This window comes from Lepidochelys kempii, chromosome 11 (genome assembly GCF_965140285.1).
Source record: "Lepidochelys kempii isolate rLepKem1 chromosome 11, rLepKem1.hap1, whole genome shotgun sequence".
Classification (NCBI taxonomy): domain Eukaryota; kingdom Metazoa; phylum Chordata; order Testudines; family Cheloniidae; genus Lepidochelys; species Lepidochelys kempii.
Genome location: NC_136390.1, coordinates 27,817,064 through 27,840,965, shown reverse-complemented (window position 1 = coordinate 27,840,965; position 23,902 = coordinate 27,817,064). Strand labels below are relative to the sequence as shown.

Genomic DNA, 23,902 nt, shown 5'->3' with positions numbered 1-23,902 from the left:
GCACATGATGGCATATATCACATTGGTAGATGTGCAGGTGAATGAGCCTCTGATAGCGTGGCTGATGTGATTAGGCCCCATGATGGTGTCCAGGGGACACAAATCAGATGTCAAGAATTATAACATTCAAAAACCAGTCGGAGAACACTTCAATCTCTCTGGTCACTCGATTAGACCTAAAAGTGGCAATTCTTCAACAAAAAAAACTTCAAAAACAGACTCCAACGAGAGACTGCTGAATTGGAATTAATTTGCAAACTGGATACAATTAACTTAGGCTTGAATAAAGACTGGGAGCAGATGGGTCATTACACAAAGTAAAACTATTTCCCCATGTTTATTTCCCCCCCAGTACTGTTCCTCAGATGTTCTTGTCAACTGCTGGAAATGGCCCACCTTGATCATCACTACAAAAGGGTTTTTTTCTCTCCTGCTGGTAATAGCTCATCTTACCTCATCACTCTCGTTACAGTGTGTATGGTAACACCCACTGTTTCATGTTCTCTGTGTATATAAAATCTCCCCACTGTATTTTCCACTGCATACATCCAATGAAGTGAGCTGTAGCTCATGAAAGCTTATGCTCAAATAAATGTCAGTCTCTAAGGTGCCACAAGTATTCATTTTCTTTTTATAGGTCTAGAGGTATTGACCCCTAATGAAATGTTTATATTACAATGTATGGCTAGCTGAAGGACATATTACAATATTACAATGTATGGCTAGCTGAAGGACTGTCACACTAAGAGCAAACATTTTTGGTTAAAATATTGTAAACACAGCAATAAGATCTTCATAACAACGAACGCCATAAAGTAAATTCAATGGTCATATGATTAATCAATTGTTAATAGAAACACTAAGTTTAAGAGAGAACATTTCCCTGAACCCATACTATTTGCACAAAAAAAGACAACAACATTTTGTTTAAATAGTTGTGCCAAAACTGTCCAACTTTCATAGAATTTATACTTTGAAGTACTTCAATTTAAAATAAGTCTGAGTGCAACAGCTATTACTGAAAATATAAGAGTCAGGCGCAAAGTTTCCTATATTAGGATTAACAGATGTGGTAGTATCAAGAGGGAGTTTAACAAGTGACAAACTTGTAGCAATGCAATTGTGTCGCTCAATTTCTAAGGCTTGACCTTTGTTGTATTTGTTCTTAAAGGAACTAAGTGTGGTTAACAAAATACAGTTAAATTTACAAAGTCTAAAATTTTATGACAACTTAGTATATATTTACATGTACACACACTGCCAGCCCCCTATTTTGCCTGTCTGATCTGTTCTTATAAATAGGAGAACCAGCTGAAACACAGTAGGAAGAGCCAGCATGATTGCAAACAAAAACAAATGCTATACGCCTTATTTGTTGGTAGGGCTACCCACCTGAGAAACTGATAACTGATTAATCTTCTTAACCTTATTTTACAAGTTGACAAATTATTAGTTGGATAGTTCAGGTTTAAGGTTGTCAACCTCATTTAAATTTAAATTAAATTTAAATATGTGGAGTGTCAGTCGCAGTGGATTTAGTAGAGTGTTACTATACTTCAGTACTTAAAGCCCAAATCCAAAAATGTCCTTGAGTTGCAGTTTTACATAGAGAGCATAATCACACAATATTTGTATAGCTAATAATTAGTGTCCAGGTTTAGTCAACCGAAATTGCCTCAAAATCTCCTGTGCAGCTTTCAGTTTGCATAAAGTTCTATGCATCTGTTCAGTGGGATGGGAGGCCTAAGGATGAATCAGACACATTACTTTACTAATTTAGGGCTTGCCCACGTTTCAAAAAGGACTAGATCAAAGTGTATACATGAACCACTAATACGCATCAGCAGGTTCCACACGGACAGTTAGTCTGCGGCAGGCTAGTGCAAGTTAGATTCACACCCCAGCTTGCTACAAATTAAATGTTCATTTAGACAAGCTCTGAGGACTTCCCATATTGATTATAAAATTCTACTTCTGTTCAGATGGAACAGCCCTCATTTTATGATTTCAAGTTTACTGAATTGTGTATTTAACCACCATATTAGGCAGCAGAGCTTTCACTTCATGACAAAGCCATCTCCTATTAGACAATGTAAATTCCATTCATGATCTGTAAACGGGTTAAAACAAAATGCTTGTTATCTGTATAACTAATGTTGCTGGGTTATATTAAAAACTAGAAATTTGCTAAAGACTTGATATTTTGATAAATGCTTTATAAAATATTTTTATAACCTATTCATGTGTACATTTACTTCAAACTGTCTCTGAATCAACTCCTAATTTCTGTAGGAAAAGGATTATGTATTTTTCATTTGATTTGTGTAAATAATTCTGACAGTAGTGTACTATTTGCTGTAGTTTATCATCAGACCTACACTGCTTAAGAAGCTGCTAACCTAGGCTGAAGGGTATGGTACCACATTTACAGTACCATTAGAACTAGCACACATATGCCTATCTTTGCTACAACCACACCTGCAGTGTAGACCTAAGTTCCCTCTAAGCTGCGGGGCTGCATAGCTGCCTATTAAGCCCTGAGCAGGGTCAAGGCTGCAGAGGGGTGCCTCTCCCCACCGGCCAAAGCACGGACTTGACTCAGACTTGCCACAGCAGGGGGAAAGGAGCCCCTCCCTTGGTACAGCCCAGCCGGAGTTACCGTGGCCGGGGAGACGTGTCTCTCCACCCGCCCTGCGCTGCTGTGGTGAGAGAAGGCTGGGGGGAGTCCTCTCTCCCCACCGCAACCCCATGGCAGCCTGGACCCCAAACCCCTCATCCCTGGGACCACCCCAGAGCCTGCACACACACCCCCCACACAACAACCCTTTGCCCCAGCCCTGAGCCACCTTCTACACTGCAAACCCAGCCCCACCCCAGAACCCTCCTCCCCCCCACACCCCAACCCTCTACCCCAGTGCTGAGCCCCCTCTCACACTCTGAACCCTCATCCCCACCTCCACCATATTAATTTTGTTATGTGCACCCCACATAACCTCCATTGTGGTGCACATAAAATTCATTCCACAAATGGATGTAAAAAATTAGAGGCAACACTGGTGTAAACATACCTTTATAATCGAACTCCTGATGTTTAGCTTTGACTGGGCTTATAACAAAAATTGATGGTTAAATTTAAATTTAATTGAGTAAACGCAAAACAAAAGTTAAAGTGGGACTGTTTTTCCATGTGCAGACTGCACCAGCAGGAGTTTTGTATAATTTAATATTGTGGTTTATACTTACTACTAGGGCTTCATCTTCTAGTCCAGATATTTTGGCACAAAGTTCTTCGCAGCACAAATTTTCTTCTGCCGTTGCCACTAAAGCAGCACAGCGGGCAAATGTTTTATACAGCTCTGACCAGGTGCGCAACAAGGACTTCATAGTGGGCTTTAAAAACCAAAACAGAAGTTGTACATTTACAATTCAAAATAGTAGTTTGCACAATTTTTCCTTCTTTCTATACGTCAGAAGTCAAGGTGGGCAAGCTATTTGATTTTCTTCTTGAGATGTGGTGAGGTATCCACCAAGTCTAATATTGATTGTCTTTTTATATTCCTTTCTTTATTTGTCAATAGAACTATACCAAGTAACTGAAGCCTCACCTACATTCTTCTAATAGGAAAAGCCTTTTCACATTTCAATTAACAAAACTGCATTGCTTTAAGATCTAAATATAGATTGATATAGATAAGAAATCCTGTGGTTACAAGTTTTGCTCTTTTTTCCATATCAAAAGACTATAAAATGCCAAGACATTAACCTTAGAAGTACAGAACACAAGTTTATTTTTAAGAACATAGAATAAAAATGCCCATACTAAGTCAGACCAATGGACGACGTAGCCCAGTATCCTGCCTTCTGACAGTGGCCAGTGCCAGATGCTTTGAACGGAATAAACACAGCAGGGCAATTATCAAGTGATCCATCCCACCATACAGTCCCAGCTTCTGGCAGTCAGAGGGTTAGAGATACCCAGGGCATGGGGTTGCATCATTGACCATCCTGGCTAATAGCCACTGATGGATCTATCCTCCATGAATTTAATTCTTTTCTGAACCCAGTTATAGTTCTGGCCTTCACAATATCCCCTGGCAACAAGTTCCACAGGCTGATTGTGTCGTGTGAAGTACTTGCTTATGTTTGTTTTAAACCTGCTGCCTATTAATTTCATTGGGTAATCCATGGTTCGTGTGTTACATGAAAGGGTAAATTACACTTAACTCATTTTCTCCATACCACTCATGAGTCTATTGACCTCTATCATATGCCCCCTTAGCTCTTTTTAAACTGTATATACAGCATGGTGCTCATTTCAAAGACTTCCAGGTAAGCAGAAAAACTGAAAAATTAATAACTTACACTAGTTTAAAAGTTTCTAAGAGACAGAGAAAGATTTAAGAATAGCCAGGTGTGAGCTGATATGGAGCCAGCTTACATCTTATACATAAGATTCAGTACCGTAGACCCAAAGGAAGATTATCTTACCAATGTTTAATGTTTACTAGAAACACTGCATTTTTACAGAATCTAAGATTTGTTTTCATTTCTTACCTGTGGAAATTCTTGAATAGGGAAAATGTGGCTCATGGGTAACAGCAGTGCACTGTAAACAGCATTAAAGTTGTGTTCCAATGCATCTCCCTGATTTACTTCACTAGTCTAAATAAACCAAAAACAATAACTTATTAGATAAGTAACGTACAAGGAGCAAAGGACACCCGGATTAAATTTGGTTTCTAGTTTTTTAAATAAAGTTTTTACAAATTAAGACTAAAGTAATTCCATTTTAATGTGAATTAAATCTTTAGTTACTAGCCCACAGTGTTTGCTAGAGAATCTAAAAATAGGCTATCAACTAGTTAAACAAAAAAGCAACAATGACGGTTCAATTTTCAATGTTGAGAGAAAAATGCAAGAGTAAACAGAATCTATAAAACAGGATTCCAAGAATCATTTTGAAGCAACAGAAACTGGTACAAGCATGGCTGAGAGCTATTTTTGTTTACAGTATCACCAGGTTGAATCATAACTGGGATTGGCTGTCTGTTACCATCCAATTTTTAAATTTGCAACCATTTTTGATTTAAAAAAAACTTTACACATTACACTCATGTGACAACACGGGCTTTTAGCTACTAGTGAAAATCAACATTTGTGAAAAAATGAATTCTAAAATTTAATTCAACTTTAATAACTAGAGATTTTATTGATAATTTAGGTGACTCTTTAAATACTTTAAAAACTATTTATAGTTTTAAGGCCAGGGGACCATTATGATGATCTAGTAGTACTTCCTGCATAACACAGGCCAGAGAATTTCAGCCAGTAATTCCTGCATCAAGCCTGTGACTTCTGGTTAAGATAGAGTATATATTTTAGAAAGTCATTCAGTTTTCATTTAAATTCTTCACATGATAGATTCTCCATCTCATAAGAACGGCCATACTGGGTCAGACCAACGGTCCACCTAGCCCAGTATCCTCTTCCGACAGTGGCCAATGCCAGGTGCTTTAGAGGGAATGAACAGAACAGGTAATAATCAAGTGATCCATCCCCCGTTGCCCATTCCCAGCTTCTGCCAAACAGAGGCTAGACACACTATCCTTGCCCATTCTGGCTAATAGCCCATTTCATTCCTGGGTAAGCTGTTTCAATGATTAATTACCCTGTCTAGTATGAATATATTTAGCTTCAGATGCCGGCAGTTGAACCTTGTTATATCCTTGTTCAGTAAAAATTTCTCTTTATGTAGGTACTTATAAACTGATCAAGTCACCTTTTTACCTTCTTTTGACTAAAAGTAAGTAGACAGTGTCTCGCTCTAAGGCTTGTTTTCAGGATCTCAAATCATTGTATCTTTTTTCACTTTGTCAGCACCCTTTTTGAAATGTGGAAACTAGGAACGGATACTACATTTCAGTAACAGTCTCACTAATGTCAACTAGAGGAAATAGCATGTCTCCGCTTCTCACTGACATTCTTCCCCCCACCCACTTCTGCTGCTCTCCTGCTGGTAATAGCTCATCTTAAGTGATCACTCTCCTTACAGTGTGTATGATAACACCCATTTTTTCATGTTCTGTGTGTATATAAATCTCCTCACTGTATTTCCCACTGAATGCATCCGATGAAGTGAGCTGTAGCTCAGGAAAGCTTATGCTCAAATAAATTGGTTAGTCTCTAAGGTGCCACAAGTACTCCTTTTCTTTTTGCGAATACAGACTAACACGGCTGCTACTCTGAAAATTCCCCCCACTAATACCTACAAGTATACACCAGCTGTCCTAGCCACACCCTCGCATTGAGCGATCATTTTCAATGGGTTAGACACAAAGACCCACCCCAAATTCTTTTCAGTCACTGTTATGTAGGATGTAGACCCCCATCACATAAGTATGACCTACGTTCTTAGTGCCCAGACGTATGACCCTGCATTTGGCTGGATTCAAATGTGTGCTACTCAAAGGAGCCCAGTATACCAAGCAATACAGATTTTGTAGAACTGGCCTGTCATTTACTACCCTTCCAATTTGCATTATCTACAAACTACCAGCAATGATTTTTATTAACTTAATTGGTCCCTTTAATTTCAAAGAGGAGGAAATACTACAACACAAATCAATTATGAAAAGTTATTTATTATTCCATCTACTTGATGTGCAATTATACTCTAAATAGTGACTCAATTATGACATTGTATTTCATTGATCCTATATAAAAATATTCAGTTTACAAAAGGTTGGTTTATATAACAAAGCATCAACCTGGACTCTTTTCTTCTCAATTATCACAAGCCATAAAAATTCTGCAGGGCAAGTTATGTTCTTCATCACACCTGTGCAACTCCACTGAAGCTAATAAAAGTACTTATGAATTATTCACATTTGATATCTGAGAAATATGAAATATCAGCAATGTCATATTGACATCACTTTTCAGAATAGAGCCATACTTTAAAATCTACTTTTGGACAGCCTTCCACTATTGATCAACTACAAACTACTATTAGTCTCTCTTGTAAAAAGATGAAGTAATACTGCATTGTCTCTGTCTAACTAAGGGAATAAACTCTTTGGGCAGGTGACTGATAACTATTTTTTTGTTTTTTTAAGAGCCAGGAATTTACCAAAATGTCAAAATATGCTATTTCTTGCATTTATATTATCATATTCTCATTGCTGAGAAGGCAATCACACACTAAAATGCTTATGAATATATGGTATAATACTATACCTGGTTAATCCATTCAGTCAATGGGTTAACTACAATACTCCACATTCTCCAAAGATGTTCCTTATTTTCCACCTGTTTTGCACACTGATTAATAATGCAGAACACGGACTCACTGAAAGCCAGAGGAGATGTGGGGCCAGACAAAACACAACCCACAAGGACTTCCAAGTTTAGGAAGAACCTAAAAACAAAAGTTTAAAAGTTAGATAGGCAATTATGGGGGGAAGTATTATTTAAAATTCACAGGAAAAGCCTCTAAAATCAGCATACTGAGGTACAGAAGAACAGGACAAGTTTGGTAACAGAACAAACGAACATTCTCAAATAGTTCCAGAATAGGATCACCTACCTCTCATCTGTTACACACCATTCCAACAGATTATCACGGAAAGGTAGCTGAATTAAGAACAAAGCTGGTGTTCCCTTGCAAGAAAAAAAATATTTAATCAGCCTTTTGAACTGTATTTTCATTAATGAAGTGTTTATTTCACAGTCAGAATAGCGTATAGGGTGGGGGGGTTTTCAGTTAATGATCCAGAAATGAAATATATAGGAGCCATATAAATTTAACTCCACGAGCCAGTAATTTATTCTGAATCAACTAAAATTCTGAACTTGAATTCTGTACAAAAAAAAGTGGTCACTTAATTATAACATCTAGAAACTAAAGCATGAGAAATCTGAATCAAATTATTCAAACACCCTTACCTCGTGCAGAAAGCCACCATAAACTGCCAGACTCCTATACGGCAGATTTTGCATTTGCCAAATTATTACCAAAAACATATTCAGAGTAGTCATGAGCTAAGTTTAATTATTTTGTCTCTTGAACATTTTTTGTGACATACCACACATGTAGTCAATCAATTGGCTAGACTATTAATCAACATACTGCTCCATCAATAACATGTAACGAAAGGTTACATAACAGACCTTGTGGTCTTCTTGGGTACTGTCTACAACCCTTGCAACAAATAGTGTGCTCAACAATACAAGGAGGTCACTTTCACAAATATGTCTCTTCAGAGTATTTTTCAGACATGAGGAATTGCTAACCCTGTTTCAACTCATTTTAATCTCATTTATTGATGCAGTTAAACTGTCTGTGACAAGTGAATGCTAAACTTGTTCCAGACATTCTAAAATAAAAATACCAGTGAGAATGTATAATTTCACCAAGATATGGCTCTTTTGGTTTACATAGTGTACCGTGAATATGCACTGTACTCCAACTACTTTCTCTTAAGTATAAATACTAACAAAATTTTAAAAATATAATTTAGGTTTTACTTACATTTAAAAGATCCATGTCAGCAACCTGATATGCTGGTGATCCCAATACTTTTGAAGGTAATTCTTTAATTGTAATTTCTATAAGGGACTGAGGGAAGGAAGCAAACAAGAAAACAGGCAACTGTTAAAAAAACAGAATCCTTCAGAACAGACTATATATAAATGTCTAATCCTATGCAAGAGATAAATACTAGCAAGTAAATGAGAATCCAGATGTTAACTGGTTTGAAGTTTTCTGTAGTGGCATAAAGAAAGCAGCCTTACAAACAATTGCTCTCTGAAGTAATGATAACTTAGGAAGAAAAGGGATACAAAGGACTGCACCACAACTAAAGGTGGGTGAGTGGTGGTGGTGTGTGTGTGGGGGAGGGGGGCAAGGGGGAAGGAAAGAGAAAGGAAGGTCAGAAACCGCTGCAAAAGGTGCATTGCAGCAATGACTCACCCCCCACACCCAGGAATGTGTATAAAGGTACGAAACATGGGTGGGGCAAGTCTCTATGTTCAAGCAGAGAGGAACTCAACACCTACCCTCCCTCCCCTAGTGGAGGCAAATGGCAGGCCGGGTTAGGACCTGTTGCGGGCATTACGCTAGTCATCCCTTTTGAAGGGGGGATGGAAAGGAATTTTTCCTGCATCACCAGAATTAGCTTCGGTGGAATGTGTCTTTTTCGCCTTCCTCAGAGCAGGTGTGAGGATGGACCTTTTCTGGTGAACAGAAAAGGTGGTAGGCCATGTCGCAACTTATTTTGTAATAATGGGCAGATGTTCACTGCAGGTACACCACTGGGAGGGCAGCCAATGACCAGATAAATGGCCGGATAAAGGATTTAAAAGGAGGTCCTGTATAAGGGAACAGAACGGGGGAGGGGGGTTCAGGGACTCCTATGATTGGTACAGCAGGGAGCAAACCCCCCCTGTTCTCATAGCCCTCCTTAACCCTCTTACGAGGCTGGTGGATGGCAAGGTCCAAGCCATGGGTTGACTGGGGGACCTGGATGGAAACAAAGGGGGGCTGGCGAAAGCCCTGGAAAACTGAGTTGAATAAGCATGGATTAAACAATGGGGGGGCTGGTGAAAGCCACAGAGAATTGATTTAAATAAGCATGGATTTGCCTGCACTGTACACTTTATCTGCCCGGTAGTCCCAGACATCTATATAAAGTTGCAGCCTGATTAAAACCCATAACAAGTCTCCTGTCCTTCTTGCAGTATACCCAGACAATGACTCACACCATGGGACTCATGCTGACATTTGATATATACTCCTTAAGGGTTCTTACAAAAGAAATCTATGTAGTTTGCCAAAAGAACTTAGTAATTTTTATAAAAGAATTTTAAAAATTGTCAGCTCTTTAGAGCCAGAAGTTTTGGTGTAGCCATTGCAGGAAACGGATATCAAAATATAGAAGGTTTCAATTATACAATATTTACTTAACAGCACATAAAAAAATTATCGGTTTAATAAAAAAACAAAAACAAAAAACCTTACCAATGTTTTCTGAACAGGAAGAGTGCTTGAGGTAACTATGTTTTTTAAGGCCTGTAATAATAGTGTTAACATTTCTGAACCTTGCCTTTCTTTCTTATTGCCTAAAAAGATAAAAGTAAAAAGCATGTTCAAGCCAGAGATAAAGCTACAGAAGTCTGCAGAACAAAGCACTAATTAGTGTGATCATCACTTAAAAATTATTTTTACTGCAACTAAATGAATCTTAAGGCAAGGACATTTTCTGAAAAAAATCAATACATAATGTGGACTGTAGCACCTTACGTCAATTTTCAGTTCCACTCTCCTGCAACTATGAAGATATGCAATGAACTGCCCAGAGAAACAGATACAAAATATGTTATTTATAAACTGTGCTACGTACTTTACTAAATAATTGAGAGACAGTCAAGAAAGCTGAAATGCTTTGACCAGGCTACAACTCTTCCATCAGCATTCACAGTGTGAAGTCAATGCAGTTTATGCTCCTAAATTGCTTCGGTACTTTTGAAAAATCTCATCAGAAATTACCTAAATATGGGTTTGTGAGGCTAACTTTTGGCTCCTTTTTTAAAATGTAAAAAAAACTTTTAAAAAGTTCATAACTTTGTTAATGTACTAAAGTCTAAACTTCTCACTGTTAACACTGAAGCAATTCTGTTTTGAAATAACAGATTTCACGCCACTAAGAAAAGTATATATTAAAAATACAATTTTAGCTCCTAATGCTGCAAACATTTAGACAAATGCTTAACTTTAACCATGAGTACTTTAACCACAAGTAGTCCCACTGACTTCAATGGAGTTTTTTGTGTAAGTAAAGTTACATACCTGTTTAAATGTTTGCAGGATCAGGGACTTAATATTTTCAGTGTTTTTGTTTTTGCCTACAGCAGCAGAGTTTTGTAAAATTCAGATAAGATACCCTATACCAGTAATGGAATTCTAAAAAAGATAGCATTTACAATTTTGTTCATTACAAATTTTAAAGTTGCAATAGCCCAAGTTTTAAAATTAGTTTTAAAGAGCTCTACCTGACTCAAATCATTGATTTTTTTTTCAAATCAAATTTAAGTAATTTAAAATCGCCTTGATTTAAATCACTCAACCCTGTTTAAGAAAAATGTAATCTAAGACATGATATAAAAAAATAATATGGAAAATGGACTGAGAGGTGACAAGACATACAGCAATAAGACCACATGGAGATGATTTTGGTATGCTCACATTTTGATGTTTTCAATTTTTAATATATGATATGTAATCCTTATGATGCATACCCTTATTATGGGGCTAGGCTGCATAACCCTTACTCATGATGAGGACTTCATTACAAAAGTGGCATAATTTAGTCCCTTTTGCATACATATTATATATTGTACAAAATTAGATTGCATCTTGTAAGTATCTAGAAATAGTGGGTTTTTATGAAGAATTTTACTGAATAGCCGAATACTTTCAGGAACATACCCCCCAAAAAACCTCGTATTTCAGTCATCAATGATAAATGTGAAATAAACATTATTACCTGATTCAATAGCTGCTTTCACAAAATCAATCATATGCTTCCATATAATATTTAGCATGGCATCTGCAAAACAAAAAGTGAAATTTCCATTCACAGAAGTCAGTGAAGAATACGGAGCAAAAGAAATAGCAATGCACATAGAAAACAGTTGTTCAGTTATGGACTTTGAAATGAATTTTAAACGTAATGCAACAACGCATAGACGAAAAGATCACAAACACAAAACTGGATATGTTGATAAGAAAAATGCTATTTTAACATTTTCATTATTACTCTATTAAAAATCCTCTTCCCTACTTTTTAATTTTATTTCCCTTCATCTCAAAATTACTACACAAAATAAAAAGGTTATTTCACCATGAAATTTTTACCTGGAACCTCTTTTCCAATTGCAATGAAGCCTTCCTGAACTGCATTTATGAGTGTGCTGGCATGCTTACAAAAAAAAGAAGGGCTACTGATCAATGGATATTGAAGAGGCTCTAGGAGAAAACAGAAAACAAATCTGACATACCACATGTGGATTATTATTATTATTTTTTACAGTCAAGAGTTTTCAAGAGATAGCCTAAAAGAAAAATCAAGTAGAGTGTGTTCTTTAAGTTAGTTAAACAGAAATTAAAAGGTACATTAACTACAGTGAAGTCCATGCAAGCTGCATGGACACTTTTCAAAGACACCATAATAGAAGCTCAACTTATATGTATACCCCAAATTAAAAAAACACAGTAAAAGAACTAAAAAAGAGCCACTGTGGCTTAACAACCATGTAAAAGAAGCAGTGAGAAATAAAAAGGCATCTTTTAAAAAGTGGATGTCAAATCCTAGTGAAGTAAATAGAAAGGAGCATAAACACTGCCAAATTAAATGTAAAAATGTAATAAGAAAAGCCAAAAAGGAGTTTGAAGAACAGCTAACCAAAAACTCAAGAGGTAATAAAATTTTTTTAAGTACATCAGAAGCAGGAAGCCTGCTAAACAACCAGTGGGGCCCCTGGACGATCGAGATACAAAAGGAGCACTTAAAGACAATAAGGTCATCGCAGAGAAACTAAATGAATTCTTTGCTTCAGTCTTCACGGCTGAGGATGTTAGGGAGATTCCCAAACCTGAGCCGTCTTTTGTAGGTGACAAATCTGAGGAATTGTCACAGATTGAAGTGTCACTAGAGGAAGTTTTCGAATTGAGAAACTTAACAGTAACAAGTCACTGGGACCAGATGGCATTCACCCAAGAGTTCTGAAAGAACTCAAATGTGAAATTGCAGAACTATTAACTATGGTTTGTAACCTGTCCTTTAAATCAGCTTCTGTACCCAATGACTGGAAGATAGCTAATGTAACGCCAATATTTAAGAAGGGCTCTAAAGGTGATCCTGGCAATTACAGACCAGTAAGTCTATCAGTAGTACCGGGCAAATTAGTTGAAACAATAGTAAAGAATAAAATTGCCAGACACATAGAAGAACAAATTGTTGCACAAAAGTCAACATGGTTTCTGTAAAGGGAGATCATGTCTTACTAATCTATTAGAGTTCTTTGAAGGGGTCAACAAACATGTGGACAAAGGGGATCCAGTGGACATAGTGTACTTAGATTTCCAGAAAGCCTTTGACAAGGTCCCTCACCAAAGACTCTTACATAAATTAAGTTGTCATGGGATAAGAGGGAAGATCCTTTCATGGACTGAGAACGGGTTAAAAGACAGGGAACAAAGGGTAGGAATAAATGGTCAATTTTCAGAATGGAGAGGGGTAACTAATGGTGTTCCCCAAGGGTCAGTCCTAGGACCAATCCTATTCAACTTATTCATAAATGATCTAGAGAAAGGGGTAAAATAGTGAGGTGGCAAAGTTTGTAGATGATACTAAACTGCTCAAGATAGTTAAGACCAAAGCTGACTGTGAAGAACTTTGGCAAATGAAATTTCATGTGGATAAATGTAAAGTAATGCACATTGGAAAAAATAACCCCAACTATACATACAATATGATGGGGGCAAATTTAGCTACAACTAAATCAGGAAAGAGATCTTGGAGTCATCGTGAATAGTTCTCTGAAGACATCCACGCAGTGTGCAGCAGCAGTCAAAAAAGCAAACAAGATGTTAGGAATCATTAAAAAAGGGATAGAGAATAAGATGGAGAATATCGTATTGCCCGTATATAAATCCATGGTACGCCCACATCTTGAATACTGCGTACAGATGTGGTCCCCTCATCTCAAAAAAGATATACTGGCATCAGAAAAGGTTCAGAGAAGGGCAACTAAAATGATTAGGGGTTTGGAACGGGTCCCATATGAAGAGAGATTAAAGAGGCTAGGACTTTTCAGCTTGGAAAAGAGGAGCCTAAGGGGCGAAATGATAGAGGTATATAAAATCATGAGTGGTGTGGAAAAAGTGAATAAGGAAAAGTTATCTACTTGTTCCCATAATACAAGAACCAGGGGCCACCAAATGAAACTAATGGGCAGCAGGTTTAAAACAAATAAAAGGAAGTTCTTCTTCACTCAGCACACTGTCAACCTGCGGAACTCCTTGCCTGAGGAGGTTGTGAAGGATAGGACTGTAACAGGGTTTAAAAGAGAATTGGATAAATTCATGGAGGTTAAGTCCATTAATGGCTATTAGCCAGGATGGGTAAGGAATGGTGTCTCTAGCCTCTGTTTGTCAGAGGGTGGAGATGGATGGCAGGAGAGAGATCACTTGATCATTACCTGTTAGGTTCATTCCCCCTGGGACTGGCCACTGTCGGTAGACAGGATACTGGGCTGGATAGACCTTTGGTCTAACCCAGTATGGCCATTCTTATGTTCTGTTTTTATGTTGTTAAGTGTTCTATATTAACATATGATAAAAATAGCTCCAAATATTAAGCAAAAGATTAGGATCTGCAATTAATTATTTTAAGTATCTTATCTATTATGTACATCTTTAGGTTTAGCAAAATATTATGGAAAATTCAAAGTAATCATTTCAAACTACCCTCGGTATCAAGAGTGCTTTGAAAAATGTAGTGCAAATACCTAGATTAAGTAAAAGTTTGTTTTGCTTAGAAAAAGCCAAAACTTCTGGTCCCATCAGGAAGTGAAGCAGCATTTCAATTCCCAAAAGTTGAATTGAGGGGATCACTATGATCCCTGATACACTAGAATTCAGGTTTATCCTTGGAGTGACTGGACTTCCAAATGGATAAGAACCTAAGGAAAAGAAAAACACAATTGTTGTGACTATATCATAACTACATTCAAATGAACCATTTTAAAGTGAAAACACAGATCCAAAATAATAAATATAAAAATTAAGTCTGACAATTTTACAAATGGGGAAAGAGAACAATTTCAGACTTAGCACTGTGGTAAAGCCAGGAATAGAACTCAAATCTCCAGACTCCCAGCTTTGTGTTTTAGCCACAAAGCAATCTCTTCCTGGCCAAAAATTCCCATTATAGTAAGTACCTACTAGCAATGCTTTATTTAAGAAACTATCAGAGTTTCCATTAGAATCCTTTATTTTAAGGAGTTTATAGTATGTATAAGGCCCTACCAAATTCACAGTCCATTTTGCTCAATTTCACAGTCACAGGATTTAAAAAATCGTAAATTTCATTATTTCAGCTATTTAAATCTGAAATTTCAGATGTTGTAATTGTAGGGGCCTGACCCAAAAAGGCACCGTGGGGGGATCACAGTACTGCTACCCTTACTTCTGTGCTGCTGCTGACGGCGATGCTGCCTTCAGAACGGGGCAGCTGGAGAGTGGTGGCTGCTGGCCAGAAGTCCAGCTCTGAAGGCAAAGCCACCACCAGCAGCGCAGAAGGATGGCATGGTATGGTATTGCTACCCTTACTTCTAGGCTGCTGCCTGTAGAGCTGAGCCCTCAGTCAGCAGCCACCACTCTCCAAAGCTGTGTGGCCGGAGGCAGAGCAGAAGTAAGGGTGGCGATACCACGACCCCCTGCAACTCCCTTTTAGGTCAGGACCCCCAATTTGAGAAACGCTGGTCTCCCCAGTGAAATCTGTATAGTATAGAGTAAAAGCACAAAAGAGACCAGATTTCAGGGTCTGTGACGCATTCTTCATGGCTGTGAATTTAATAAGGTCTGTCAAGGTTCCTTCCACCCTCTGAACTCTAGGGTACAGATGTGGGGACCTGCATGAAAACCTCCTAAGCTTACTTTTACCAGCTTAGGTTAAAACTTCCCCAAGGTACAAACTATTTTACCCTTTGTCCTTGGACTTCCACTGCCACCACCAAACGTTTATCCGAGTTTATTTTATTAGGAAAGCATTGTTTGGAAACATCTTTCCCCCCCCAAATCCTCCCAATCCTTGCACCCCACTTCCTGGGGAAGGTTTGGTAAAAATCCTCACCAATTTGCATAGGTGACCACAGACCCAAACCCTTGGATCTTAAGAACAATGAAAAAAAAACATTCAGTTCTTGAAAAGAAGAATTTTAATAGAAGAAACAGTAAAAAAGAATCACCTCTGTAAAATCAGGATGGTAAATACCTTACAGGGTAATTAGATTCAAAACATAGAGAATCCCTCTAGGCAAAACCTTAAGTTACAAAAAGACACACAGACAGGAATATCCATTCTATTCAGCACAGCTTATTTTCTCAGCCATTTAAAGAAATCATAATCTAATGCATATCTAGCTAGATTACTTACTAAGTTCTAAGACTCCATTCCTGTTCTGTCCCCGGCAAAAGCATCACACAGACAGACAGAGAGAGATTTGTCTTCTCCCTCCCCGCAGCTTTTGAAAGTATCTTGTCTCCTCAATGGTCATTTTGGTTAGGTGCCAGCGACGTTATCCTAGCTTCTTAACCCTTTACAGGTGAAAGGATTTTTCCTCTGGCCAGGAGGGATTTTAAAGATGTTTACCCTTCCCTTTATATTTATGACAGGGTCCTAACTATGTAACTTTAGAAGTTTGCTTCAGGACGGCTTACCTTGAGGTTTTAGCTCAAGATTAATTTTTTTAACAATTTTTCAAAAAGTTATTTTAGCCAATTAAAAAACAAAAATCTGCCTTTTTGACAGATTTGTCACCGTTAACATGTATTTTTGTCAGTCTTGTTTTCCAGGTCTGAAGAGAACCTATTCTCTTCCTATGCCTCATACTTAGCTTTCCCTTCCCTTCCATATGACCCCTCCCTAGTGACCAGCACAAAGTCTGCTCGTAAAAATCAGATACATCATTGTTTAAGGGTGAATTCTGCCTATAGTGGATAGGAAAATATTTTCCCCATTTTATAAGATTTAAGATTGTCACTAGTCAGACCTCAATGTTTCCAAATTAGACTTGCCTTACCACTAATAGGCAGACTCCAGACTAATATTAATAGTTGTGATATACCAACCAAATGCATAGTGAGGAAAGGAAAGGTTTCCCATGTAAAGAAGCTGGTGATTGGGGTGGAGGAGAGATACGGGAGGGGAAAAGGTTCTGCTCTTAGGGGATCTGGAAAAGAGGGGGAAAAAATAAGACTGGTGCTTTGATGCTGGAATTTGAAGCATTCATCACCTAATATTTAAGCATGCAAGTTTAATTCTGCAGATCACTTAACTATCTTAGAACAATTTTTAGAAGGTCACATGTTTTATCCTTCACTCTATTTCAACTAAAACTATTTTACATAACCTTAAAATTTAAATCTACTTGTTTTCAAAAAAGCCTCAACTGAGATAGAGATTTATACAACAGTTAGAGCTACTAAAAATAATTACACGTTAAGGTTAAATGAATGGCTTAACTAGACTTAAACATGAAAGTAATTTAGAACTGAGAATGGTTTATTCCATCCCTGGCAAACATCGATCCAAACTGCATCATGATATACGCACAATAGATCTCATGAGATCCCTGATGAATTTGCTTATGGCTGACAAGAATACCACACAGTATGCAAATGAACAAATGTAACTTAATTATATATAAATATAAAATATAAATTAATATAAAATGATGTTTACAGACACAGGACAAAGAATACCTGCAATACCTAGGTACAATGCAGTGCACCAAGGAATTCTTTCCCGCATTCTCGGATCTGAATAGTTTTGTAGGCTTAAAACAGATACAAAGTTTTCTTCGTTTAACTAGCTACTAAATTATTCTAGATCAGTAGACTGATATGAATGTGCAGTATCAATATATCGCTTGCTATTGCTTCTCACTAGTGAGATACTACTAACACTTAAATTTATTTTTAACTTAGTTCCAGCATTTGAATTATATTCAGAAGCAGGGCTTATTTTGTACCTGATTTCTGTGCAGACGTTGCTGTGGCTAAACTCTGATTGACTGCTGCACGAGAGGGAGTTCCTTGAGGTACAACAGAAGAATCTAGACTTAAAGTGCTTTGGATTAATGGAACACAAACCTGCAAAGACACCAAACCTCAGTGACTGTGTGTATGACACACATGAAGAGGAATTAAAGAGTACATTTAGTCTCAAATCCGCATCATATCTTGTCTGAGGAGAAAGTAGAATCATAAAAAGACTAAACTACTCTGTAAGCCACAGACGCCAACTCCGTAGGTACCCCAGGGCTGGAGCACCCACGGGGAAAAATTAGTGGGTTCTCTGCACCCACCGGCAACCAAGCTCCCCTCCTTGCCCCCCCCTTTCTGCTCTGCCTCCTCCCCTGAGTGCACCGCGTCCCCGCTCCTCCGCCTACCTCCCAGTGCTTGCCGCCACCAAACAGCTGTAGTAAGCTCTGAGAAGGAGGGGGGAGGAGCGGGAATGTGGCGCGCTCAGGGAAGAAGGCAGGGAAGAGGCAGGGCCAGGACGGGGATTTGGGGAAGGGGTTGGAATGGGGGTAGGAGGGGGCGTGGCAGGGGTGGAGTCGGGGCGGGGGCAGAGGCGGGTCGAGCACCCACCGGCACCAGAAGAAGTTGGCGTCTACACTGTAAGCTACTCATTTAAAAAGTTATTTCTGATATATAGCAGCTTTATTTTAATGACTACCAAATCAGTAAAATTTTCCAATATCATCAAATGAAAGTTAAATAATTTCAAATGAGATGTTACTGAGACAGTGCAGTTTGCAATTTTTCCATACGGTTTTCTAATCTTTTCTATAGGTAGATCAAAAGCATAAGATAAGAAATAAAAGATTTTCAGTTAATCACATCCTGGAATAATTTGATTGAATTATGAAACCCTGTGCTAACAGTTCGTTTTATGTGCTCAGTCCAATTATACTACTATTTAAGTAGTTTTCCAATTATATTTATCAAAATCTCTAGGTTCATTACTAGAGTCAGTCAAAACATGTCAAAAAGGCATTAAAATTAATCTAACTGAAAAGCCTAATTCCAGAACAAGCCTCACTCCATCGCTACCACTAAGTCAACCCTTCCCAAACAATTCGGGGAAAACGTTTATGTCTTGCAGGTCCACCAAGTCCATATTCAACTTGATATAGAAAGTGAACCCCTCAAAAATAACACATCAGCCCGATCCCTTTCTGACTAGGGGGCTGTAAACTTGACTCCACTCTATCACAACTGCTGTGGTATCACTTGAGAGACTGTCGTTTTCCATGTAGCTAAAGCCCAAACCATTTAGGGCTTTATAGGTGAAAACGAAGACATTAAAACACCAACTTCACTGTTCTTAAACATAGAATTATTTGCCTACTATTACAAACTATACCTGCATTACTATAATTGAAAGATTTTTTTTTAAAAATGGTCTTTTTTGTTGTGCATGTGACACACACTAATCAGTTGTGTTTGTTTGTATGAGTCTATAGAAAAAATAGGCAGCTGTGATTATAAACCCATAAAAAACTAGCAGGAAGACTCAAGAGCAGATAGAATACATAAAACTGCTATTTACTTGAAATCTATTTGAATTTCAAAAACAGAGTGTCTTTTTAAACTTTGAAAAAGAGATGAGTAAGTTCATGGAGTATAGGTCCATTAATGGCAAGGTGGTCAGGGATGTAACCATGCTCAGGGCTATCCTTAACATCTAACTACCAGAAGCTAGGAATGAAGATGGGTGGATTGCTCCGTAACTGCCCTGAAGCTCTGGTACAGGCCACTGTCGGAGACAAGATACTGAGCAAGTCAGACCATCACTGACGAAGTATGTCAGCTCTTATGTTCACATAGAAGTTAACTGAGAATAAATGCATATCACAAAGATCAGGGTAACTACTGCTCCTTGCTAAGAATACTACTTTATAAACAGGCTGCCAAATACTAGATGTATTTTCTATTTGTCCATTGAATGCCTTTGTGTATTCTGAGCAAGGACAACAGAAGTGTTTGATCTACCTTTGCTATACCATTAAGTTTTTTTATATCCCCTCTTACATTTTCCAAGTTAACAAATCCTGATCTTCTCAGGCTCTTTTCACATAGAAAATTTTCCAGATGGAGGCAGGATGATGAGAACTGAACACAGTGTTGTAGGAGAATGGACTTATATAGTGAAAATGTCAATATTTTCCATTTTATCCCTTATAGAAAGTGTATTTTGTCTGACTACTGCTGTGTATTGAGTAGAGGATTTAACTGAGCAGTCCACAGTGACATTCAGATAATTCCTCTTGATAGTTAATTTAGACCTCCATGTGTACCATTAGTACAAACTGTTCTTTTATATTGACCTACCAGCTTAAATTTTTGGAAGCATGTCAGGTTTGGTGTCTACAAGAGTAACAGTATCCTTTTAATAATTGCTTTATGGCTAAAGATTACAGAGAGTCCAGATAAACAGCTACAGAAAGGAGATAATCATAAAGCAAGTTTCAGTTTTATATGAACAAAACATAGGCTGTCAACTACTATGCTAAAACTATTTGCATTTGTTACCTGTTCAAAGTTGGCAGGCAGCTGAGGTCCAAGCCTCACCAGTAAATACCACCAGACCTCCAGTTTCGTCAGTGCCAAAGCCTCTGTTCTCACATGGATAGAGCTCAATGGCTGCATTAGCAATTTCAGCCTTTTTGCACTGCACAATATATCTTGAGGAACAAAAAACACATTTTTAAAAATGCTATAAAAAGTCTAAATTATTTTGCAGCACAATAAAGGGCAATTTCTAAACTGTTAGGTTCTTTTCTTTCAATTAACACATTCACTAATTCAGCAAGAATCAGTCTTCTCCATCAGGACGTTTTCTAGGTACTCAGTCCTATCAACGCAGTCGGCAGGAAAAACTTGTTTCCATTTTCCAACAGGAGCCTGCCAGAACAAGTACTTCTGAAACTGTTTAGCAGTTAACAATGAAAAAGGAATTTTGTTAAAAAGTACTCAAAGAGGAATAAAAGGAAGGAAAAATAGCTTTTCCCTACAAATCCTGGAAGAAAAGAATCCAAGCCTAAAAAAAGCTAGTTTTGATAAATGATCCAAATTAGCAGATGTTAAATGGCAGAAAAGAAATTAACTAATAAGGAATCCCCCTCTTATCTGAATCACGATTTGGCAAGACTTGGCTACAGCAATGACAAATCAAGGAAAGTGGAAAAGGAAAACTATGGTATCAAAAAAAAAAAAGCCTGAAAAATTTAGCTAATAGGGATAATTTATGCAATGAAAGCTTAGGGGAGTTGTCTCCTGAAGGAATAGGAGAAAAACAAAATCTAATTTATGATGCCTGAGGAAGGTGCAAATCAGGGCTTAAGTTTCAACTTTGCATATTTCTTCTGCTGGAAACAAAGCATTCAGCTCACTCTAAAAGATCAATATTGAGCTGGGTTGCCAATATTGGTATATGTTTTCTTGATGTATTATCAAAGTCATATGGATATACTGAATTGAAGCTATTTGACCTCTGTAATTTGGATGAAAGAGCACAGCCTGAAGGTCTCTGGTACAGCTAATCTATGCTCTCAAGGTTCTTCACACATCCAGTTCACACTGTAGCTGCTCTTTTATTTTGGATACATGTAGAATGAGAAGAAGAAACCTGACTTACTCAGCAGTGCCTGTAAAAGTGTTCAAGGCTGCTGGACTTATCTCCCCCTAGAACACCTGCTCAACTTGTATTTGAGAAAATATCGAAAGGTCCATTTGTGGGGAGCAGAATTTGAGAGAGATGATGTTGAAACTTTGGAAGCGAGGCTCTACTGTGATAATCAAATAGCATATCAATGCTCCACTTCCTGCACTAGCTCATTCTTGAAAGCAGTATCCAGTTCAAGATCTCTTTCCTACTATTTAAAGCCTTCTATAGAAATAGCCCTAGCAACCCGAGAATCTCTCTCTGTACTTGGGAAATCTGATCACAGCTACATTCTGCTGAAACAATTAAACTGTTGGAGCAATCTCTTGAGAAAGGGAGGCAATTTCAAAAAGGAGCTAGACCCATATCATAGAACTCGCTAACCAAATAAATTAGAATGACCGCTATCCTTATTCTAACTCTACTACTCAGTTCCTTATGGCTGTCTCCCAATCCCACCATCCTTTCACTATTTGGGATTAAACTCTAAAACCAAGAGATTCCGTGCAAGAATTTCTAAAACCAATATACTTTGGGTGCCAATAAAAAGAAATAGTGATTGTTATTTAACATCAACAGGATGTACTTGAGGGAAAGTAGGAAAATTTGAAGCCTGAATTTGTAGCCTTGTGTCTAAGTGCCACAGACAACATGAGAGTCAGTATGTGTTCCCCAATCTAAAGGGCTGGTATCAGTCATCTGTGTTTCGAGTAGAAGTGACATTTGTTCTCTCGCCGTGCTAATCACTTGAGAAGCTAACTCTGATCTTGCTCACAAAACAACGTAGTGCCCAATAAAAATATCTTTAGTTACCTCAGATGAACATTTCTATAGATATTGTGCCAGTAAGGCTGAGAAGTAAGATGGGAGATCTTTAACTTTCTTCTAGACTATACAGACACACTGATTATAGTGTAAGTGTATGTCTGTGGCTGACCTGTCCCTTGGATCCACTGGTAGATGAGGGAAGATATATTATAAGATACTCCTCCAGCAGTAATTGGCGATGGAGGAAGATGGGCAGTCACTCCTGTCTGGCTATGCCTCTGTTTGGATTCCATAATTTATTCCTGTTTAACCTGATCATCATCATCTCAAAATATTTTCAGGATGCATGGGAGAAAACCTTGTGAGCCCCGTCTTCATCAACAGTGGAAAAGATGTAATTGTCGTCTATAGAATCTGTCATCATTTTCTCAAGCTTTTCTCCAAATAGGTCTCTCATTTCAAGTTTTTCACAAAGCAGAATTGTATAATTGCTTGTCTACTTTCCAAGGGAAGAGCCATATATACCATCCATCAGTGCTGTTGAATTTCACAGCTCAAGAGGCGAACATGGGAGAGTCTATGGAAGTGGTGCTATTGGTTATGAACATAAAAAATGCCCTCTACAGCTCATATAATGTTAATAGTTACCCCATCAAAGTTATAGGGATTGAAAAGCCAGAGCCCAAGTTTTTCCTAAGGGTGCCTCTTTTAGGAAAAATCAGCTGGGATTTTGCCAAGGAGGCGCCTGCAACATCTGTCTTGAAAAACAATCATGTTACCCTCAAAATGCTGGATTTATTATCTGGTGGTAAAGATTTATAAACCCTTACATTGGAAAACTCTCCATTATTTTATCACCAGATTTGTTAGGCTACTGTCCTTCACCTTTCTGAAATATTATTTTTACTAGCTCAAATTTGGAAATAGATTCAAGTTGCAGTATTCACTAGCATCTGTTTGCAACTGGTTTTTAGAGGAACTGTTTTGGAAATAGCCAGGTCCTTCAACTCTAGCATCCAATAAAGGAGGAAAAGGGGAGAGAACCAGTATTCACTCCTTAGCTTGAATGTCATGTTTAGCATGTTGACACAGGACAAAAAGACTTGCCAGCAAAGGTAAAACAGCATCAGGGTTCAGGGCTGACCAGGCTCAGAAAGACAGAACCTGCCAAATACAGCATTAGCAACACTATAAGAAGAGTGCTGTGCCGAAAGCACCTCACTGTATTTGGAGTGGGCCTTCCTGGCTGCTTCAGCATCAATCCACCACCATTCAGCTAAGATGAGGACAGTGTAGAGCTCTCCACATGGTGTCTGTAAACAACAAAAAGGCAAGGGAGAGCTCCAAAATTTCAAAATATTAAAGTGAAAATACACTGCAATTTGTTATAGATTACTGGCTAATAGGTAAAGGTTGTTAATTTGAAGAAGAGTGGTTAGTAGGGTAGTGCTCCATTGCTGATTATTCTACAAACAGAGCTTTCTAAATGAAAATAGCAGGTGTTTCCCCAAGCTATCTTAACTCCAGTAGATGCATGGAGGAGGAAGATCTACTCTTGTTGGATGTGGAAAGGAAAAAGTCATTCAAACAACATTTGACATTGTAATAGGAAAATAAGA

General features: G+C 38.0%; 1 protein-coding gene across 8 annotated transcripts in view; it reads right to left on the bottom strand.

Moving 5' to 3' along the window:
• RIF1 (replication timing regulatory factor 1) overlaps positions 1–23,902 on the bottom strand; it is a 60,387-nt gene that overhangs the window by 26,674 nt on the left and 9,811 nt on the right. For 6 of the 8 annotated variants that reach the window (XM_073305452.2, XM_073305453.2, XM_073305455.2 and 3 more), the window contains 11 exons: positions 20,384–20,535; positions 17,815–17,935; positions 14,569–14,742; positions 11,915–12,025; positions 11,544–11,606; positions 10,019–10,119; positions 8,531–8,617; positions 7,586–7,659; positions 7,237–7,417; positions 4,555–4,662; positions 3,244–3,390 (listed from right to left, as the gene is read on the bottom strand). In XM_073305452.2, coding sequence (XP_073161553.2) covers positions 3,244–3,390; positions 4,555–4,662; positions 7,237–7,417; positions 7,586–7,659; positions 8,531–8,617; positions 10,019–10,119; positions 11,544–11,606; positions 11,915–12,025; positions 14,569–14,742; positions 17,815–17,935; positions 20,384–20,535 — 1,319 coding nt within the window. Of the gene's footprint in view, positions 1–3,243; positions 3,391–4,554; positions 4,663–7,236; positions 7,418–7,585; positions 7,660–8,530; positions 8,618–10,018; positions 10,120–11,543; positions 11,607–11,914; positions 12,026–14,568; positions 14,743–16,217; positions 16,824–17,814; positions 17,936–20,383; positions 20,536–23,902 lie in introns of those variants that run through there. The other 2 variants (XM_073305456.2, XM_073305460.2) reach the window with 2 other exon arrangements.